General features: G+C 31.8%; 1 protein-coding gene across 1 annotated transcript in view; it reads left to right on the top strand.

Annotated features, from left to right (window-relative positions):
• LOC145292970 (F-box only protein 47-like) overlaps nucleotides 1-22,526 on the top strand; it is a 75,329-nt gene that overhangs the window by 8,636 nt on the left and 44,167 nt on the right. Inside the window, exon 2 of the mRNA XM_080139204.1 lies at nucleotides 6,482-6,628. Coding sequence (XP_079995330.1) covers nucleotides 6,482-6,628 — 147 coding nt within the window. The remainder of the gene's footprint in view (nucleotides 1-6,481; nucleotides 6,629-22,526) is intronic.

The raw sequence follows: 22,526 nt of genomic DNA, 5'->3' as shown, positions 1-22,526 counted from the left end.
GTAACTTTTTTTCTACTGAACCAATTTTCGAAATTTTTTTTTCAAAATGTAGCTAATGAGGTGTTCCATCCAAGTATATAACCTGTCTGAAATTTGGTTGCGAACGGAATTAGTGGTGGGGGTTTGAATGTGTCTCGATTCATTCAATTTCAGACTTAAGCATATATTCAACCACTACCGTGGTTGAATGATACAAGAAAATCGAAAAAAAAAAAAAAAAAAAACTAATAGGGAATTAATAAAAAAATTAAAAGAATATGCAAATTAGCTAGATCTTTTGCAGATGAATGCAATTTCACGACCCATACATAACAAAGTTATTTTCTTTTTAAATAAATAGAAAAAAGGATTTTTAATATGAATATTAATACACAAAAAAACACAAATTTATAGTAGTATATATGTCATTTACAGACTGTTTTACTGTATTACAACTCTTCTGTTTGACTAGGCAAGAAACTGCCTCAAGCTGGGATTGAAACTTGACTGTCTAAACGACAGTTGGTGCTTATAACCCTAAGCAATGACTGCTGCTACAGTAGATGAAATCACAATGATTGACATATATATATTAATCGAGTTCAGATGTATTTATAAAATGACCTTAAAACCAAGATTTTATTTTCAAAGGGCTCAATACTAGGTAGAGCTTTATAAATATTTATGAAAACATTTCTGTGGCTTATACACTGGCAACCATGTTTCGGTGAGATCACTTCTTTGGAACCAAATTTTTGTCCCTGAAGAGATGATTTATGATGAAAAGTCTCTTTTACAAACTCTATTTAAGATTACCTTAACTAATTAACTTAGATTCAAAAGACTTTATTAATAACAGCTAATATACACCTTTGTTTTCACAAAGTTTACTTCAATTATACAATATTACATTTGTAAATAGGAAGGTGTATCATGTTACATTGAGATAATCTCCCTTTGGTCGATTCAACCATGTGGTTATTAAATATTAAAGGCACGACACGAAGTATTACTTTCTGACTTTTCGGCCAGACCTTTCATGTGATAACACTGCAGCCATCTTTCGCTCATCAGTCTGGTCTCAATCTGTGACATTCTTAAGACAAGATATCTGAACATATTTCCCTGTCATCTGCTAAAAGAGTAATTCACTTTTCATAACATTCACATATTAAAAATGACACGTGGGCCTTTTTTATGTGTGTGTGTGTGTGTATATATTTGTTTAATGTAAATAAATCCTCTTATATTTGTATAGGTCCAGGTTCTTGTTTTTTTTTTTTTTTTTACTAATAGCAGCATGTTAGAATAAATAAAAACCGATATTTTTATAGCATTATCAAAGCAAGAGATTCAATTTACATTCAATTTTCATTACAAAATCAAACGTGTGTATCGTTTCAGAATGTTATTTTGTTTATAATCTTGACTTTTTCATTTCATATAAATTTTACTTTAATGCTGATCTTTCACAAATTATTTGCCTTTAAACTTTTTAAGTAATAGTGTTTAAACTAAAATCTTTCATTAAAAAAAAAGAAGAAAAATATCTGTTGCTTTAGTTTTAGTATATTTAAAGTTGGTAATTTACTAGTTTAAGGGTATAAATTATTTGGAGTGAAATGGTTTTCAACATTACTCCCAAACAACTTAGTTTTTTATTAAAATCCTGTCTTGTTAATAAATAACATTTGATAAGTTAAAAGGCAAGTTAAATCATACATGCAAATTAGTCAATAAAATGTAGCCATTTGTGAAAAATATTTACCCAAAACAAAGATGTCATATTCCAAAAATTATGTAAATTGATGAATTAGTTTTTTTTTTATCAAGAAAATCGAATTTTACAATTTTTAGTGATTAATAATAAAATAATATGGTTTGTAAATCTCAAAGTCGAATAGAGTTGTTGACCTTTGAATTCTTACATGTTCTAAAACATTATGACACTCTCCTTGCTTCCTCATAAAATTTGATTTTCTTATTAAAAAAAAACTACTTGATCAATTTACATGATTTGGGGGGAAGATAACATCTTTGTTCGAGTATGTACATTATAAAGATTTGCCTGTATTTTCTGTATTTTTGTTTTATAAATTAATTGTAATTCTAAATAAGAACCAGAAAAAGAAAAAAAACCACAATAATGCTAAATCCATTTTGCTGTAAATGATATCTGCCCTTGAAGTAATTAATTACCAATCTTGTTTTGTTTATTAATTTAAAATTTTATTTGAAATTTTTATTGTTTTACACTGGTGTTTCAATTAAAATAGTTTAAATTTGTTTATTAAATTTAGTTTAATCTTTAAATTATTTGAAAATTTTGTTTTTATTTAAAAAAAACAAACACCTAATCTCTATTGTTTTTGTATGCACTTTTATTGAATTTTTATTTAAATAAACCTTTAAAGTAATATAACCACATTTTTTAAACGTTCTGATAGCAATGATTCATTATTGTAACGATAAATAATAGTTATGTTAAAGAAGCAAAATCAATTTATATAAGTTTTATTTTTACTTACAAAAAGTATATGTATGGTTTTCAATATTATATTTCAAAATATCGTACTAATGCAACGAGGGATCACTCCATCTAACTTTGGAATTGCAGTATAGTATTGAATAAGATAAAACTTATAAAGGGAAAGGAATGTTAATATTCAGTGTATACAAATTTCTCGCTTGCAGAATGATTAGGAATGTGAGAAGAGGTTACTAGATGGTCACTCTATGATGAAACCTCAAAACTGTATATGTAGTACATAGGTAAATATGCAATTGTTATGGAAATGAACAGTATACAAGTTATGATATTCATGCGTGTATACCTATGAAGAGTGAATATCAGATCTAGTTTGGACGGATTGAATGGAAAAGAAAATGAATGTATGTTTACTTAACATTGTCAAAAAATATGAATTTTTTCACGTGTAATAAATTAAATAATATAAACGTAATGGAAAAAAAAAGTGCATTTGTCCAAAAATATTAATCTTCATAATAAACATGGATTCATCAGATGATATTGCCGAAAAAAAAATTGTCTATAGATTAGATTACACCATTTAGTGCAGGCCACTACTCGTCTAGCCAAAACCACTACCAATAATTTGCCAAACTCTTATCTGTGCTTAAACCTAAATGTAGATTCCATGAACAAAGCTTTTTTCTTAGAACTGCACGCCTGTGGAACTCTCTTTCGATTGCCTGCTTTGCAGCTGACTGCAACCTGATTGTCTTCAAGTTCAACGTAAACAAGCTCTTGATGAACCGTCCCCCTAAGTAATCCAATTTATAAAATTCCCACTACCTATGTTTACTACGCTATAATCACATTGACTAATGTATACCCATTAAACCTTATCCTCGAGTGGCCTCTGGGCCTTGATAAGTGGTGATTTCTGTGTAAAAAAAAAAAAGAAGGGTAAATATGCATTTGTATAAAAAAATTTTCCCATTTTGTAGGCATGTCCATATTTGTTACTCATGGAAATCCAAAAGATGCTCCAGGTTGTTGCTTGTGTGAGATGGTTAATAATTTTGTGGTTAAGTCAGATTCCAGATGATGGAGTTTCAATGAATCCAAACCCAGGGAAGGAAGGGGTTAAGAGTATGACAGATGTCTGATGGAGGATATTCGCTTGATTGTACATTTTTAAATGGTTTTCAAGCAATGCTCTGAACATGATATAGGTTCCAGACTGGTGATGCAAATTCTAAGTGTAATGGAAGGTATCACACAAGTGGTTGCACCCCTGTTTAGTCTGTGAGGTGACAGGATCAGGAAGGAAAAAAAAAAAGAAAAACTTAAGTGTGTACATGAGTTCTTTATATACATGTGGCATTACGTTATATATGAGGGAAATAGTGGCTATAAGAAGGATGAATTGGAGAGGACAAAGAATAGAGTTGATAGCCGAGAGAGAGCATAGACGTTGAGAGTTGGTGGTTTGAATTGTGGTTTAAATTAAGAGGAATTGGTATGAATTGCAACGTTGGTGAGAAGGGGTAGTAGTTCTTATATATTTTTTTCACTTACAATAAGTACAGTCATACCATAGCTGCATATATTTTTGAATAAATGACTGGAGAGCAGCCAACAAATGTTCAGTGGAGTAATGCTAATGGATGTAATTGATCACCTGGAAACCATTCAGACATATGCAATCAAGTGAATACCTTCCATCACACACCTTCCATACTGTAAACTTCCTGTTTTCCTGAAACTGGATACATTGTAGCTCTGACATCTAGCAACTGACTATATAACCACTTTTAGCCTTCTTGACAATTTTAGAGGTGTGCTTTGTCAAATGCAAATCCTTGCTGATAGTAATGTTCAGGTCACGTTGACTTCTTATTAATATCATTGAGAGAGTATATGGATGCAAGATTTTACTTCCAACTTGCAATGTCCACAGCTTGCTTCAGTTTCCTATCTGTAATTCATTACTGCATTACATCCAGGTCTCATTTACAAAGTGCACTCATACTATTCAATTTGGAAATAAGATGGTTGCCCATTGTCCTTGGTAGAAGTTTTCATGACTATTAATTGGAGGCTCTTGTCATTTTTTTAAAAACTTTTGAAATCAGTACCCCATATTAGGTACAATATATTATTCAATAGAGAATTGTTTCTGTATTAGTAAATATCAAATCTGCATGAATTTCTTTTTTTTTTTTTTTTTACAAGAGGGTGGCCACTTCTCAAAGCCTGAAAGGTCACTTGAGAATAAGAGTTAATGAGTGTCCAGTGCATAGCTATGAGTGTATTGATACCACTATTATCTAAAGGTGGGAGAGTTCTTTCTAATAATCCAGCCCACATCATAAATTACTCCATTCGAGTCTAGATGGCTATGTCAAGCTATGAGCTAAAATTGTTGATCTGAAGATCTTTTACAGGTCACACTATATAATTTTAACGTGATCACCACTTTGTGTTAGATATAATGTACCAAAATTGGAGTCTAATAGTGGAGAGGATGAAGGTGATTTGCTTTATTTGCAACAAAACAGTCCATTTTTGTTTGCCATTGGTGTGAAAAAAAGCATCATTTGCCAACCACAAAATAAATTCCTTAATATTTCCTGAAAATTAATTATTAGAAAATAATTAAAAGCTGAGCTTTGCACTAACAATCTTGGGTTGATTTAACTGAGTAACCGCAATGCAAACAACTGAAGTTCAAGATGTTGCATGAAGAGAAATGATATGAAAATGATACATTGGATGTGCAATGTTTTTAAGACTTAAAAACAGTCTTAGTTCTGATGACCTCAGTATGGGGGGGGGTGCAAAATGAACATTTTCGTTCATATAGTCACATTGAAAGAATGGATAAGAGTGTTTGTAGATGTAGAGCAATTGTTGTAAAAGATGAAGGTCAAAGGAAACATGGGAGGAAATGAACCTGAGGGATAAATAAAGATCTGGTTAGTTTGGAGGTCCATTTCTTAAAGCCATCCAATACATTCCAACATGTAAAATAGATATTAAACCAAATATAATGATGAAGAGGATGGAGAGCAGTAAGCAAAAATAAACTATATAGAACAAAAAATTGCAAGTGCTCGTCTGAGCTTCAATCTATGTCACCCCCCTTGCTAAACTTTCACAAAAAACACTTGTCTAGCTATAACAACCATCAACAATTTCCCTCTACTCTCTATCTGTGCCTAAATCTAAAAGCAAATTCCATGAACAAAGCTTCTTTCTTAGAGCTGCCCGCCTGTAGAACTCTGTTCCACTCGTCTGCTTTCCAGCTGACTACAATATGGTTGTATTCCAGTTCAATGTAAATAAGTTCTTGTTGAGCATCCCCTTCTATGTGATCCATTTCTATTCCATTTTCACAACTATTAATATGCTGTTATCGCAGTGACCACCGTACACTCATTAATTCCTATCCTCGAGTGGCCGTCAGACCTTGATAAGTGGTGACTCCCATGTAAAAAAAAAAATACAAACTTTTACAAAAAACACAGTCAAGCTGATGTGCATAAAGTTGTATTAGCAAAATAAAGTAACAATTAAGAGAGGAGTAGGGTTGGTGGTAGTCTGAATGTTGGATGTGTGTTTATAGATGATTAAGTGGGATGTCAGTGTTTTGATATGGAGTAGGTATGTAGAGAGATTGTGTACTAGAAAGTATGGAAAGGAAGTAAGGATTAATTATTTGATGGGTGGTAAGGTAGTTTGTGGAATTCAGGATAGTAGAAGGATATTCTAACAAGATATCAACAAAGAGTAAAGAACTTGCAGTTTATTTGGCTTGAAGCATGATTTGGATAATTATGTTTTTTTAATCGTTGAAATAACTGTATTTTATATTTGATTAATATCAATAATAATTAATTAATGTTTAATAATTTTGATAATACATTGAATATAATGTTTAATTTATGTTTAATAATTAATGTTTAAATCCTCATGCTTTTAAACATATCATAATACAAAGTATTTTAAAAGATTTTTCATATTTTATTACAGACTTAAAATCTATTTCTTTAAGCAAACCACGAAGATCGAACAGGCTGAAAATGAAAAAAATGGAAAATATTGTGAAAAGGAAAAGTTTAGGCTATTTTGATATTTTGCCTTTAGAACTGAAATTTAATGTCTTGTCTTATTTTTCAAGTGAGTAAAATTTTAACTTTTATTGTATTTTTGTTGCCTATAAAAATATTTTACAGAAATTATTTTACTTCAGATACATTGGATGTATATTTTAATTGAAAAAATGGAATTTAAACTTAGATATATATGTTCTGTTCAATGGCGATAACTATGGCTATATCCACGGAGATTACATAAAGCAGATTATTTAAAAATAAATAAAATATTGCAAATTTTTTTTAATACAACAAAATATTGCAGATAATCTCAATAGTTAATGCATAAGGACAGACTGAACTCATATATTACAAAGTAGAATACAAAATTTATGACATGATCAATATTTTGTAATCATGCTGTAAAAATAACATCAACAATATTTATATTTGTGTACATGTGTTTCAGAAATTTAAATTTATTATCACTTTCATAACAAAAACTTGACAATTTAATGATTTCCTTCTGAACACATTAATTTTTTATTAGATTATTACAAACATTCCCATAGGATTTTACCTGGCTTAAGTTTAATAAAGAATTAATGTGTTGATAATGAAATCATTAGATTGTCAAGTTTTCTCACTTGTTGTGAAAGTGACAATAAATTGAAATTTCTGCAACATTGTACTATATTGTATTATATCATAAATTTTGTACTAAGTTATAATATGTGCGTGTTGAAAATCACTTCCTATTATTATTAAGTGTTCATGATTTATTAGTGAAATAAAATTCTTACAAGAAATTACTATATGAAAGTATATAGCATGATTCATATTATTCAGAATACTCTAACCACTGCACCATGGGTCCTTGTGGTACAGTGGTTAGAGTACTTGGAAAAATCAATTGTAAAAGTGACCTTCTCCTGAAGGTTGAAGGTTCAATCCTCAGTGTGGGTGACTGAAAAATACAATTGCGAATTACTTAGGACCTCTATCCAGTCATGGCTGACGGAACAAGAGCATGCTACCCCCGTGAAGTAAATAAAGGGTTCCACTCGAAATTTCGGCTAAATTTCAAAATTTACAGGAAATATTCCCAAGGTCGACAAGATACACCTGAAAAAAGTCGGAAGTTACATCGACTGAAACATTGTGAAAATCACACTCAAGATGAGAACAGTCGTCCGATGAATCCAAATAATACGAATAACCAATCCTCATCTCAAAAATTCAGAAACGTTATATAGCATGAGATTTCATTTAAAATTCAAACATTCAATATGGTCGCTCAGTATTTGCAACCTGAGAAATACATCAACTGGTTTCACAAATAATCCTTTTTTTTTTTTTTTTTTAACCCATAAATCACCAGCTATCAAGGCGAAAACATTCTAGGATAAGGGTTAATGAGAAAAACATTTTTTTTTTCTTCTTTCACTCATAGAATGTGAGGACTTATTGCTGTTCTCTAGATCGGCTTCTGTTTTGAGTAAGTGCTATGTGATTTTTTTATCCTGTCATATTATTTATTATAATTCAATCTGTTAAAACGAAAAAAGAGAATAGATACTTATGAAATCAGTTGATGTAGTTCCCAAGCAGTTTGAGGAGCTAGTAGTAATGAATTATGATGGCCATATTGAATTCTAATTAAAATCTTATGCTTTACACCTTCTTGTATTCATGTCTTGTAAAGTGAGATTTAAGTAATAAATTATTAGCATTTAATAATAGGAAGTTACTTTCCATATATCTTGTATATAAAGTGCATGCAGTTGTTTGTGTGAATGTGTGTTCAACTAAAACGCCAAATCTAGAATTTTTTAAAAGAAAAAAAAAAATCATATGCAACCCATGTAAAGATATGCAAATTACATTTTAATAACTTCAATAATTATGTAGTAAATCAAAAAATGCAAATAAAGACATATTCTTACGATTTTCGTTTTTGTAAAAACTATTAGTGAGAATTATCTCCCTTGTGGCACAATACGAACAGATATATTTCCCTTCCAATTTTATGTGATTTGTTTATATTAGTCATATTAAAAATTAACCATGAAATTCTTCTCTTTTTTTTTCTTCAGTGTTCAGTATTTTTAATACAATGTGTTATAGTTTACATATATTTTTTAATATGATGGTTTTATGCAGTATGATTACCATTTAATAAGTTATTGTTTTGAAATAGTGCAAAGTGACATTTTTTAGGGTTCAATAAAGTTAATGTGAACTAAATCCTAAATTAGTATTTGTCTAATTAAATTTCCATGCAATTATTAGCTATTTCAAATGATTATTTAGGTATTTGAAATTTATGAAAATAGTCTGTTTATGTGCACGAACTGTAAGACAATGGAGCTGAAGGAGAATTCAGATATAAAGAAACTATATTTGAATAGTGAAGCTATTGAGGATTTTCAGATTTTCAGAAGTTTTACCTTGGTAATATCGTTGGAGCACAAGGAAGAACAGGTACTAGTGTGATTGCAAGATTTAAGAGTGGATGGAGTAAGTTCACAAAACTTCTGTCATAACTAACCAGCAGAGTATTACCACTGTCGACCAAGAGAAACATCTATCAGGCATGTTTATGCGATGTGATGATGTATGGAAGTGAAATCTAGCTAGTGAGTTGCACATAGAGAAATTATATGAAAATGATATGATGATTATGTAATGTAAGTTTTAAAGACAGATTTAGATCTGATGACTTCAGAGGAATATTAAATCTGGACAATATAGGGAGATGTGTGCATAACTGGCAACATCAGAGGTATGGTCAGATTGAAAAAATGGATAAGAGTTCTTGGGTTAAGAGATACAGAACAATTCTGGTAGTGAGTTCAGTTCAGAGGAAAACATGAGATGAAGTAATATGAATGAATTTCAGAGAAAGGGGAATAAATAAAGACATAGCTAGAGATAGGTAAGTTTGACAGTCGGTTTTTACAAACCATCTAAATGTAAAATGGATGTTAAACCGAATGCCATCATGATGAAGTTATTATGCAGATTAAATGAAACCAACTCCTAATCATAAATCTATGCTCAGTTTTGAAGATACAGTTACAGATGGCAAACACTATGATGGTAAGTTAAAACCAATGTGTTGAAAATTAAAAGAAAAGGTACTACTTCATGGAACATCTCTGATGTGATCCCTGATAGCTTCTCAGTCAACCTTTTTGAAATACCTTGTTTTGAGTCTTCAACTTGAGATCAAGAGTTTAAGGTGATTTCTACTAGTATCATAACATGATTAGTATTCCTGAGTGGGCTAGTAAGATTAAGCTGCTCTCCTACTTCCCAACTACCGATATCCATAACAAATTACACCCTATCTGAGAATTCTTCCTTCAAACTCCTCAGCATAACATTTACGGGCAATATGAACTGAAACAAATACATTTAGGACACTGTAAAGGCTCCTGCAAAGAAGGTGGGTTTCCTCTTTTGTGCTAGAAGACTACTCACGCCTAAGAGTATCCTGTACATCTACAAAGCCACCATTCGCCCATGTATGGAGTATTGTTGCCACATCTGGGCTGGTGCATCTACTACTGGTCTCCTTCTTGGATAGAATCCAAAAAAGAGTCTTCAATCTAATAGATCCCACTTTGTGAACTAAGCTCCATCCCCTGCCTCATCGCTGCAATGTTGCATCTTTGTGCCTGTTTTACAAGTATTTTAATGGAAAGTGCTCTGATGAACTAATTGCACTTGTGCCTCCTCGACATACATATACCTGACAAACCCAATTAGCAACAAAATCACACCCCTTCACTGTTGAGGTCCCTAAATGCCAGAAAGCTTTCTACTCTAATAGTCTCTTCCCCTAGTCAGCTAAACTTTGGAATTCCCTTCCTACTACCTGCTTCCCTGACTGTAATGATATGCAGAAGTTCAAATGTACCGTAAACATCTTATTAATCTTTCCTAGGCATGGTCCCAAATAGTAGCTCTTTACATCCAAGTGGCAGTATGCCTTGTTAGGTGTGAATGTAAGTAAAAAAAAAAATGAAAATCTAGGTGTCTGCCTAAAAAACAATTAGAAGAATAAAAACAAAAAACAATTTATGAGTGTGAATTAATTCCATCTTTTGGCATTTGGAATGAAAACTAATAACGTGTGTATATACTAGCTGGAAGCCCGGCATTACCTGATCGTATAATATACTTAAACATGATATTTTAATTTATGTAAATTGCATATGTATTATTATAGAATCAATACTCTATTGATTATTATACATTATGAGGAATAATTTACCCAGTGGACTAATTTGCAAAAAAACACAACATAATGATAATGTTGTTCATCAAATTCCATCTGTGTTTGTTTGCAATATCAGGTCAGCTGATATTTGAGCTTGACAATGAATGCCCTGGAAAAGTCACTTCTGATTAATGTTTAGTTTTAAATTATGTAAACAAAGAAATGATTTGCGGCGATTTTAAATGGTACCTCTTCTTTTATCATAAATTGAACTCATTAATAACAAAAACTTAAAATAAAATGGTTAGGTACATCTGGATTTGAACAAAGGATCATTCGATCTGTAGTCGAATACTCTACCACTAAGCTATATTTCCAGATTATAATAAATCTATTTTTTTAAGAAAGAAATGATTTGCTGAAATTTTATTATCTCCCTTCCACTGGTGTAGCATAAAATATTTCTCTGTAAAAATTATTCTAAGAGAGAAAAGCTATTTTCAGATCGGATTTTTTGATTTTCAATACTTATCAGATGAATTTCTGTACAAAACATATCTAAGAACACTGCCAGACATATAAATTAGCTTTGCATGAAATTTGGAAAAGATACGCTCAGCTGTTTTGGAACCGATGAGGAAGGAACTCACACACACAAAGTGGCTTATCTATAATATAAAGCTGAATGTCTGTGTGTGTGTCTGGTCACGAATAGGCTCCTATATGGTTGACTATTATAGAAAACTGATCACATATAATGATAGAAGATGTATCAAGACACAAGAATGGGCATGTTTGATCTGTCATAATGATAATTCATTAAAATTGTGGGGTGGTCCACAAAGTATGGAAATAAAAAAAATTAAAAATTAAAAAAAAGCGTTTACAAGTGTTTTTGATATAGATGTACATAATAATATTTTGATAAGTATGTTTTAACTTAAATAGGGATGGTATGATAAAATTGTGGGGTCTGCGTTCGTGCCTGGCCTCCATAGAATGGAAATAGGCACAAACTTTAAAGACTTTTTATATCTATCTGTGTAAGTGTATACTTTGATAATTATGTTTCAGTTTGAAGAAATATGGTATAATAAAATTATGGGGTGTTCATTCGCACCTGACCTCCATAGAATGGAAATATGTCACAAAGTTTAACAAGGTTTTTTAATATAGATCCCCAGAATATTGTGATAAGTATTTCAGTGTGAGCAGGTATGGTATAATAAATTATGGGGTTTATCTATTTTATTTTTACTTTCATGATATTTTGCTTTGGTTTTGATACCCCCAAATTCGGAGCTATCTCTTTACAACCCTTCCTTTTCATAACCTATCATACTTTCATGAATCAGAGTCTATTTTCTGTAGGCTGTTTTTGAACCCAGTCAACGACGGGTACTTTTGCTAGTAATATATATATATATATATATATATATATATATATATATATATATATATATAGTAAGTTATAAAATATATATGGCAATTAAGCTACACAGAATATTCCGCATTTCATTCACGCTAGGATTCATCAGGCTTATGTCTAATATGATACTAATAAGGATACTATATATATATATATATATATATATATATATATATAGATATATATATATATATATAGTAACTTGATTCTTATTGTTAAGCACTTTAAAGTTGAAATAGAAAATCGGTCATCTAAGCTTGCATAATCATTGGATCACTATGGCCGAATGTTACAACATTTAAAAATGGCCGTGAGGTTTGTTCCTTGTTAATGGAGTCAGAGATGGCTTTGTAGCTGGGTTCGAATCTCCTGATCCGTAGTAATCGTGTCATCTTGCATTGATGTGAAAGGTGGTATTCTAATGTCTGTAGGTATTAAAAAAATTATTATTGTAATAATTATATATATATATATATAAGTTATATTTTGGAAAAAAAAATTCCAGCAGAGTGCTCTATTATAAGGAAAAATTTCAAAATAAGAGCATAATAGTAATTGTCTGTATTTTTGAAATGAGGTATTTCCATTGACTGAGATTGTCGGACTGATTTCCGAATCTTGGTTGTTATCATCACAACGTGTCGGCTGTTTTGCCCTCCGGCCTTCCTCAGGTGTTTTGTATCGAACTGGGGAACCGTTTATTAGGAGTCTCGAACCCAACACTTTATTATTATTACGGGGGTACCGTGTTCGGACTCCAGCTAGGCTCTGGGACATAGTTGCTGATTCTCTGTTTTGAATGTTACTTTTCACTGTCTTCGTTCAGGATTGAACTCAGCACATTTGGGTAACTGTAAACTTTGATACAACGTCTAGGACCACTCGGTCCTAGTGATATATATATATATATTTTTATTTTCAGAAAGTTTAGATGAGATAAGTCATCGGTATCGTCGGTTTAAAACTTGATAATAGGGAACCGTTTTAGGTCCCCATATCAAGCTTTCTTCAGCCGATCTATTCATTAGAAGTGGAAACATCCACATACATTACAAGGTCTTGTGCAAATCTCGTTTTTTTTATCTTAAATTTCAAATAATTAAATTTTAGAAATTGTCCATTTAATATTTTGGACGCCAAAGAAACAGAAAGAAAAAAGACATGGTATATACTTAAATGGATCTGTTATTAATAATTATAAAATATGTGAACTATTTATCGCGTCACCTATGAAAAAATCTGGTTTATTAATTCATCAATTTTTAATTTTTTCCGGTTTTAAACAGAATTGTTTTTATTCCTAATTAATTTGTAAACTAGTCTAAGGGAGACAGTTTTGTGAAGGCTTGATCAATTTATCAAAAAACGTTTTTAAATCTGACATTTTCAAGTCTCATTTGAACAGATAATAATTATTTTTATTTATATAATACTATATTTAACTTTCTTCTTATATATGTACTATATTAAAAATGCTTATATTCTTCTTCAATTTCCTAATTTAATATAGATCAAGTGTAAATTTCTTTTAAATAGTCTGAAGAAACCTATCTTATATAAATTTTAATTATACTCCATGAAATTTTTTCTAAAAAAATTAATCCATTAGATTGGAAAAAATTAAAATTAAATTTTAAATTAAAATTTTAAATTTATTTGTAAAAATTTAAATTTAGTTTATGCTTTTTGTACACTATACTAATAGAAACCTTAAAATTATATTCCTCTCTCTCTCTCTCTCTCTCTCTCTCTATATATATATATATATATATATATATATATATATATATATATATATATATATGCATAATAAAATAAAAACACTTTGTCTCGGCAGCCGTGTTAAACGCATATCTTATTTTTCTTTTATGAATATTATTGGATTTTTCCCCTTTTCCTTGTACATATTTGTGAATTATTCCACGGATTCCGGCCTTTTGGATTATTTTGGACCATCTTCCAATTACGCAATTTCCTTGAATTTTACTTGTGCGAATGGAAATTTAATTAACTTTCTTGGATTTAAATTTTTGGATTTTACCATCATTGGATACTTTACCTTTCACCAGACTATCCATTCACGTGAAATCACCTTTTTCTTCACCATATTCCCTCTGCTTCACTTTGTGTTATCAAGTAAGATCTTTGACTTACTTGCAGTTTCATCAAATACTTTTGTATGCAAAATCCGATCCCGCATCCCCTTATTAAGTGTTTCCTTTTCAGATTAAATATTTTTAAAATTCTTTTTCAAAGTGTTTTTAACATGTTTTATTAACTATTTGCTCTTTTATATATATATATATATATATATATTAAGCTATTCAATATTAATAAAAATTATTTTAAATCAGGTTTTGTCTTTTTTCTCGTCCTAGTTTATAAGGAGTGCTCTCCTTTTATGTATACAACCTTTCAGGCATTCTTTCCACACATTTAAACAGCTCTTTCCTGGATCATGAATTAATTGTAGACTATGGTACTTCTCAGCATTGCAAAGCGAGCATTGTTTCAATTCAAGGAGCATGAGGGTTTGTACTCAGTTTTCCTCCATTTAATAGTAAAAGGTGCACCCTTTTCTTTTAACTCCCACACACGAGTTGCTAAGACTGTTTAAATCCTTGTTTTCACTTTAAAGGCACTCATATGTAAATAAAATCTTTGTTTAAATAAACTTTGCATCATTCCAATGTATGTTTCATGCACGTTTGAAGATTGGTCAGTGATGGTAGTTTCATATACAAGGGATTCAGCCTTACAGTTACCTTCTAGTAGGCACTCCTTTTTGGACCTGCAAGAACAGCTTGCGTTTACTATCTTCTTTGGTTGAGATGATGGACTTAATCGATGGTGATGTCGAGTAATTAACTTTCACAGTGTCCCTATTAAAAATTTTGTGTAGTCTGTTTTTGTGGGAAATGTTTTAGTATTAAGCGAAAAACAGCAATGAGAACCAAATTATATTCCGCCTCCTATTTCTTTTTTTATTTTCTTGTTGATTCTGAGTATGTTGGAATTTTATGTTCTCACTAAATCCACTTTTATGAAGTGCTTCGTTATAATATGGCACTGCCTGTTCGGACACCTCAGCATTAGAAGTAATCTCGATATCCTTTTGCTAACATTAGCTACCATATTTGTAAACACTGGGTGGATAGCATGTACCTTTTTTTTATGTATTTAAGTTTCCCATTTGCTTTATGGAAAGGTTTATGTATTTTTTCTCAAGATCTAGTGTTGTATCTAAGAAGTCTATATAAATTAGTTGTTATTTTATTTCGGACTATTAGTCTCATCTTATCTTTTTTTTTTTTTTTTTTATTGGTGCACAACGTTTCAGCCAACTTCCTCTGGCCTTCGTCAGGTGGTAACCGCGACGGATAGGAACTTCGAATCTCCTAACTGCATTCTCAGCCATCACTGCCATCCGTAATTGTTGTCGTCTCACCACATTTTTGACAAATTAACATACAATGCTCATCTCAAAAAAAATAAAAAATTCCAATTAAGGAATAATACATATCTATATAAATTAGTTGTTATTGTTATCTTAAATGGAAGCTCCTTGAAAAACTTAACTAAATCTTTCCTGAGTCTGTCTAATGTGCATCCATTATAGCCCCGCAATAGGCATAATCGCTCTTTTCTATACAAAAGAATGGCCTCAGAATTTGTTTTTCAGGATGTCTAGTAAGAAAAATCTAACTAGGTTACAGACATCTGCACTGTCTGATGTGGGGACCTAAAACGGTTCCCTATTATCAGGTTTGAAACCAATTGTACCGATGACTTATCTCATCTAAACTTTCTGAAAATAAAATATATATATTGGATAATTTACCTTTCACCAGACTATCCATTCACGTGAAATGGCCTTTTTCTTCACCATATTCCCTCTGCTTCACTTTTTGTTATCAAGTAAGATCTTTGACTTACTTGCAGTTTCATCAAATACTTTTGTATGCAAAATCCGATCTCGCATTTTGCTAATTCCTATCCTCTGATGAGAAGGAAAGTATTTCTTCGAAACTCCACGGATTAAGGACTATCCACTTATTAAGTGTTTCCTTTTCAGATTAAATGTTTTTAACTCTTTTTCAAAGTGTTTTTTAACATGTTTTATTAACTATTTGCTCTTATAAGCTCTATCTCCTATTTGGCTTTATCGAGCTTTTACATCTGGTTGAGATTACTTTATAAATATTAATTCTTTAATATTTGTAATATACTTTAGTTTTACCATCTTGGGTCATTTTTGTAAATTTAATTGTAATTTTTTTTTTTCTATTTATATATATATATATATATATATATATAACGATACAGTTGAAAGTTTATTTTATGTACACAAATGTCCGGATAGTAAATTGCTATTTTGCTAACAAGAAGAGATTGATTATTCATAAGAAGTGTGTGTATTGATTTAATGATTAAACAAGAAAGAAGTATTATTATTGAAAAGATAGGAGATGCCCACTGACATTACTCTTAAAAAAAATCAACGTTACAGGTAGGAAAAATACTGACATCAGGAAGAGAGTTCGACAAGCATATGGTTCTTGAAAAGAAGCTACTGAATTAGGAAGCTGTATAACAATGAGGTATCAAAACAGTAAATTGATGGAGATCACATGACCAACGAGTCAAACAAGCTGGAACAAAAAAAAAGCAAGGAATAGATCAGACAATTCTGAAGAACACATACTATAATAGTATTGATAGAAAAGACAGACTAGCGTTATTTCCATGGCAATTGATCGTCCGAGCTCCAATCTTTGGTCCCTCCTCACCAATCTTCCATGAAAAACACCTGTCTAGCTGAAACCACTGTTAATATTTTTCCCCACTCTTTATCTGTGCCTAAATCAAAACATAAATTCCATGAACAAAGCTTCTTTCTTAGAACTGCACACCTGTGGAACTCTCTTCCATTTGCTTGTTTCCTACCTGACTACAACTTGGATGTCTTCAAGTCCAACATAAACAAATTCCTGATAGACTGTCCCATTAAGTAATCCAATTTATCAAATCTCCATTACTAATGATTACTACAATATTACCCATTGATTACTGTACACGCAATAACCCTCATTCTCGAGTGGCCTCTGGGCCTTGATAAGTGGTGACTCCCGTGTAAAATAAAAAAGTTAAAAAATATATGGTCTGATAGATTTGTAGAGATAGAGAATAGCCTAATGTGTGAAAAAATATTTAGAGCGATAAAGAGAACCGACTGTACGAAAAGCAGAAAGAGTAATGGATCTAATATATGAACTCCAAGGAAGATTTGATGAGAAATAAAGACCAACAAGTTCCATTGTTGATTTCTCTTCAAGAGCAGATTCATTCATGAGAATCTAGGGAAGAAAAGGGGATCCACCTATGATTAAAAGACATGAGCTGAGTCTTAACAGGATTAAAGAAAACAAGCCATTTCCTACCACAGTCCACAAATGAATCCAAGTCAACTTCTGGATTAACTGCATATTTCACCTGATCCAAGGGAGATGAGCGGGAAGAAATACTAAAGTGGTATCATCAGCATAGATGTTAATCTTCTAAATAATATTCTTTGGAAAATCATTGATGAAGAAGCAGTGTTGGTCCTAGAATAGAACACTGAGGAACACCAGCACTGATGGCAAAAGCGAATAAAGAAACTATCCAGTTACTCACAATCTTCCATCAGAAAGAAAAGACCTAATAATATCAAGAACCTCACCACCAATACCTTGAAATTTAGGCAGAAAACCAGAATGTCACACTGCCGAATGCCTTTGAAATTTCAAACATAATGACCCTCCTCTTTCTTGAATTATCCTTAAACTGACAGATCTGCTCAGTTATAGCAGTTAAAAGAGATTAACAGAATGATACTTAGTTGGATCAGACCGATCATCAGCATTATAAAAGGTAAGGACAATGGAGGATTACTCCAACTGGAGGCGAAACATGATTTTGATAAACAGAGATTAAATAATTTTAAAAGGATAGAAAAAAGTTCAAGAGGACAACGTTTGAGAACAACAACAGAAATTGAATCAGGATCGGAAGCCTTAGAGTTATTCTTTTCGATAGTGCATAAAAGATTACATTCGTTTTCATTTAAATTTATAAAGTTTACTGAAATTTTAATTCATGAAGGTTAGAAAAATGTGATATTTTGGCCACATTTACTCCATATATATATATATATATATATATATATATATATATATATATATTTTTTTTTTTTTTTTTTTTTTTTTTGCTTTTGAAAAATAAAAACTGATATTTCTAGGTATGAGCAAAAATGGTGGAATAAAGACAAGGGACATCATTTTTAAGCCGATTTATCATAATTTTTTTGTAGGTTTCCAACTACTTTTCAATTGTATTTGAAAGATTAAAGACTAAACTTAATTTCCAAAAGGAAAAAAATATTTGTACATGTGAAAAAATAGTTATGAAAAATGTTTTCATGGCAAGCTTAGCAATTCAGCTAAATTTTTAAGTTAAATAAATTCATTGTAACAATCCTTTGAAATATAAATATTAGTTTTCTGGGTCAATTTCAATGATAATTAGTAATGTCCTAAGATATTGAATTAAAACAAAGCAAAAAAAAAACACGTTGTTTGTAAAAAAAAAAATAGCTTAATTATCTCCCAAAAGCAATAACTTCTCACTTCATTCAACCAAAAGAAAACTAATTCCTCGTCACATTGATTAAACAGAAGCCCAAAATTTCAGACAGTCAAAAGGCTGTCTGAAAATGACGTCAGGTAGTTAAAGGGAGGTAGGGATGCTGTTTTTCTTTTTTTTTTCCCAGATGTACATCCGTAATTCCTATTGTGAACGTTTGTCTAATTCTTTAATTGAATTATTTTTCTATGTCCCGGCTTTTAAATTAGAAAAAAAAGTTTTATTTTTTTAAATTATATAAAAATTTTGTTACGCTGAAAGTTTCACATTCATGCAAACAAGGAAAATATTAGAATTTTACATATAAAAATTATGTGAAATTTGTAATTAAAAAAAAAAAAGTAGAAATATTTTTTGCAATTATAATTTTTTTGTGTGAAAATGTAAAATAAACAATCCTTAATTCAATGATAATATCGGTAGTTAAATAAATTCATTTTTCTTCGAATTTTATTGAATTCATTAATGCAGACATTAGGGGCTTTTTTGGTAATGTTCCTTGAAAAATTAAATAATTTCTTAAAATTTTGTTACAATTTATGATGCTTATTTTCATTAAAAAAAAAAAAGTAAAAATAAATTCATGCATTTTTTTACTACTGTAAACCATAACTTTAGTAAAGGTATTTTTTGTTTAAACAAAATAATACCTTTCCACTAAGATTTAAGTAAAAAATAATGTGTTCATTATATTCCGTGATTATTAGTTAATAAATACTGAAAATTTCATTAAAATTGGTTAATTTCCTGATTTTTTGTGAAATTTTGGTATTTGTACAGTTTAATCAAAACATTAAAAAAAAATGAAAATATCGGAAAAAAAAAAAAAAAAAGACTTATTTTATACATATCCATTTTGGACTGAACTTCTCCGAAAAAAATGTCACTTAATTTGATCGAGTAGTTTTTTTATTTTTTTTTACTGCAGAAAAACACGTTTTGATGACAGCGCACGCAAGGTAGCCATGTTTGGGTTTTTAGAACACGCCACTGGGAGATAACTTGGTCTAAAGCGCCGACACCCCCTCCCTATGTTAAATGATAGCTTTCTTCCTAAAAATCGAAACATGGCTACCTTTTGATCGTTATCATAACAAATTGATTTTTGCTGTAAAAAAAAAAAATACTTGATCAAATTAAGTGAAACTTTTTTCCCAGAGAACTTCATTCCATAACGGATACGAACAATATAACTTTTTTTTTTCAATATTTTAATTTTTTAATGTCTTGATTAAACTGTACAAGTACCGAATTTCTAAGTAAAGTGAGGGGTCAAAATGTTTATACATTTTGAGCATCAGTTATTCATTTTGCACGTTTTCTTTTTTTTTTTTTACATGGGGATCACCACTTATCAAAGCCTGGAAGCCACTCGGGGATAAGGGTTATTGCGTGTACAGTAATCAATGGAATAATATCGTAGTAATAGTTGGTATTGGAGATTTGATAAAGTGTCTTACTTAAGGGGTCGACTAATCAGGAATTGGTTTATGTTGGACTTGAAGACATCCAAGTTGTAGTCAGGTGGGAAACAGGCAAACGGAAGAGAATTCCACAGATGTGCAGTTCTCAGAAAAAAAGCTATGTTCATGGAATCTACGTTTTGATTTAGGCACAGATAAAGAGTGGGGAAAATTACTGACAGTGGTTTTAGCTAGACGGGTGTTTATCATGAAGGATTGGCGAGGGGGGGGGGCAGAGATTGGAGCTCGGACGAGTACTTGCCATGGAAATAACGATAAAACAAAGACAGGTTCGCAACGTCTCTTCTGTGGGATAGAGGTTGCAGGGAAGAGAAGAGAGCATCCCTCACTAAGCCACAAAGTCTATTTTGTACTTTGTCAAGGCAGGATAGGCTGTTTTTTGAAGCTCCAGCCCAGATGTGGCAGCAGTACTCCGTCTTTGGACGTACTTGGCTTTTATAGAGATAGAGAATTGCATCAGTAGTGAGATATCTTCTGGAGCGGTAGAAGGATCCCACCATTTTCCCAGCGGCCCAGGCAACAGACTTGATGTACATGTTCCATTTCAGATCTGGAGTAAAGGTCAAACCCAGGAGCTTGTCAGACCATGAAGCCTTCCCAAGACGAGAGCTATCCATTTCAATTGATGCTAGATGAGGAACAGAGCGTTGATGATGTAAAGATAGGAGCTTGGTGTTAGATGCATTAAAAGTAACCAGCCATCTCTTCCCCCACTGAACCACGCGCTCAAGATCAGAGGAGAGGGAATCAGAGAGAGCTTTGTCATTTACGGCCTTTGATGTGTTGCCGTAGATGGTCGTGTCATCAGCATAGATGTCAACGAATGATTTAAGTATGTGTTTTGGGAGATCATTGATGTAGATCAGGAAGAGAGTTGGGCCCAGGATGGACCCCTGGGGGATTCCAGCATTAATACTGTGGGCCTCTGATTGCTGCCCATCAACCACTACTCTTATGAACCTATCAGAGAGAAATGATTTAATGATAGAGAAAACATTTCCAGTTATACCATAGCTGGAAATCTTGTGAAGTAGGCTCGTATGCCAAACCTTATTGAAGGCCTTTGATATGTCAAGAGCAACTGCCCTAGAAGGAAGCCTTTGTTGAGAGATTCACTAATCGTATGAGATATAACTGTTAGCACATCAGCTGTAGATTTAGCAGAGCGGAAACTATATTGCATGTCACTAAGGAGGTTATTTCTGCTGAGGTGGTTGACTACTTCTTTATTTAATATGGATTCCAGTAACTTACTCATGACAAACAAGAGACTTATTGGTCTGTACTGAGAGGGAGATGACTTATCACCTGAGTTCTTAAATACAGGGCATACTTATGAGGTTTTCCAGGGTGTTGGAAAGGACTTCTTAAGGCAACGCTTAAACAGTTTTGTAAGTATGGGGGCAAGTTCTGGTTGAAGCTTTTTCAACACTATAATTGGAATGCCGTCTGGGCCAGTTGCTTTACTGGAATCAAGGTTCTTGATTAGTTTGGCGACCTTGTGCACAGATATTTGTATGTTGGATAGTGTGTTGTCTGTTGTAGGAGGAAATACAAGAAATTGATGACCTTCGTCGCAGAGGGTAAAGTTAGCTGCAAAGTTCTTGGCAAATAGTTTAACCTTGTCTCATGCTGTTCAAGATCCTGTTTGCTATTTGCCAAAACTGGTGGGAACCAAGCCACTGCTCAGCTACTTTGGATTTGACGGACTGAGCATATAGCTCTCTTGCATTTTTTATTACTTTTTTACAGTGGTTGCTGGCAGTTCTGAAGGCAACTTTAGTCTGAGTACATCTATTATATTGGTAGCTATGGAAAAAGTGATTTCTGTGCGTAATGGCAGCTGCACATTCTGGGGAGAACCATGGCTGGCTGTTAGGTTTTTGTTGGAATTTTTTGGATGGTATGAATCGGTCTATGCCTACAATTAACTATTCAGTCAGGTCTGATACTATAGAGGATACATCCTTTTTAAACATGGAATGCAGAGGTAGATCAAATATGAATGTACGGAAGCTATCCCAGTCAGCCATAGAGTATTGATATACAGTACGGTAGAGAGGTACATCTGAAGACTTATTGTATTTCATTTTTATCTTAACTGATACAACTGTGTGATTGGAGGATCCCAGGGGAGATAGAACGGAACATGAACATA

This window comes from Euprymna scolopes, chromosome 14 (genome assembly GCF_053919585.1).
Source record: "Euprymna scolopes isolate OS-2025 chromosome 14, ASM5391958v1, whole genome shotgun sequence".
Classification (NCBI taxonomy): Eukaryota; Metazoa; Mollusca; class Cephalopoda; order Sepiida; family Sepiolidae; genus Euprymna; species Euprymna scolopes.
Note: the sequence above shows the minus strand (reverse complement) of the source record. Positions and strands in the feature narration are given on the sequence as shown.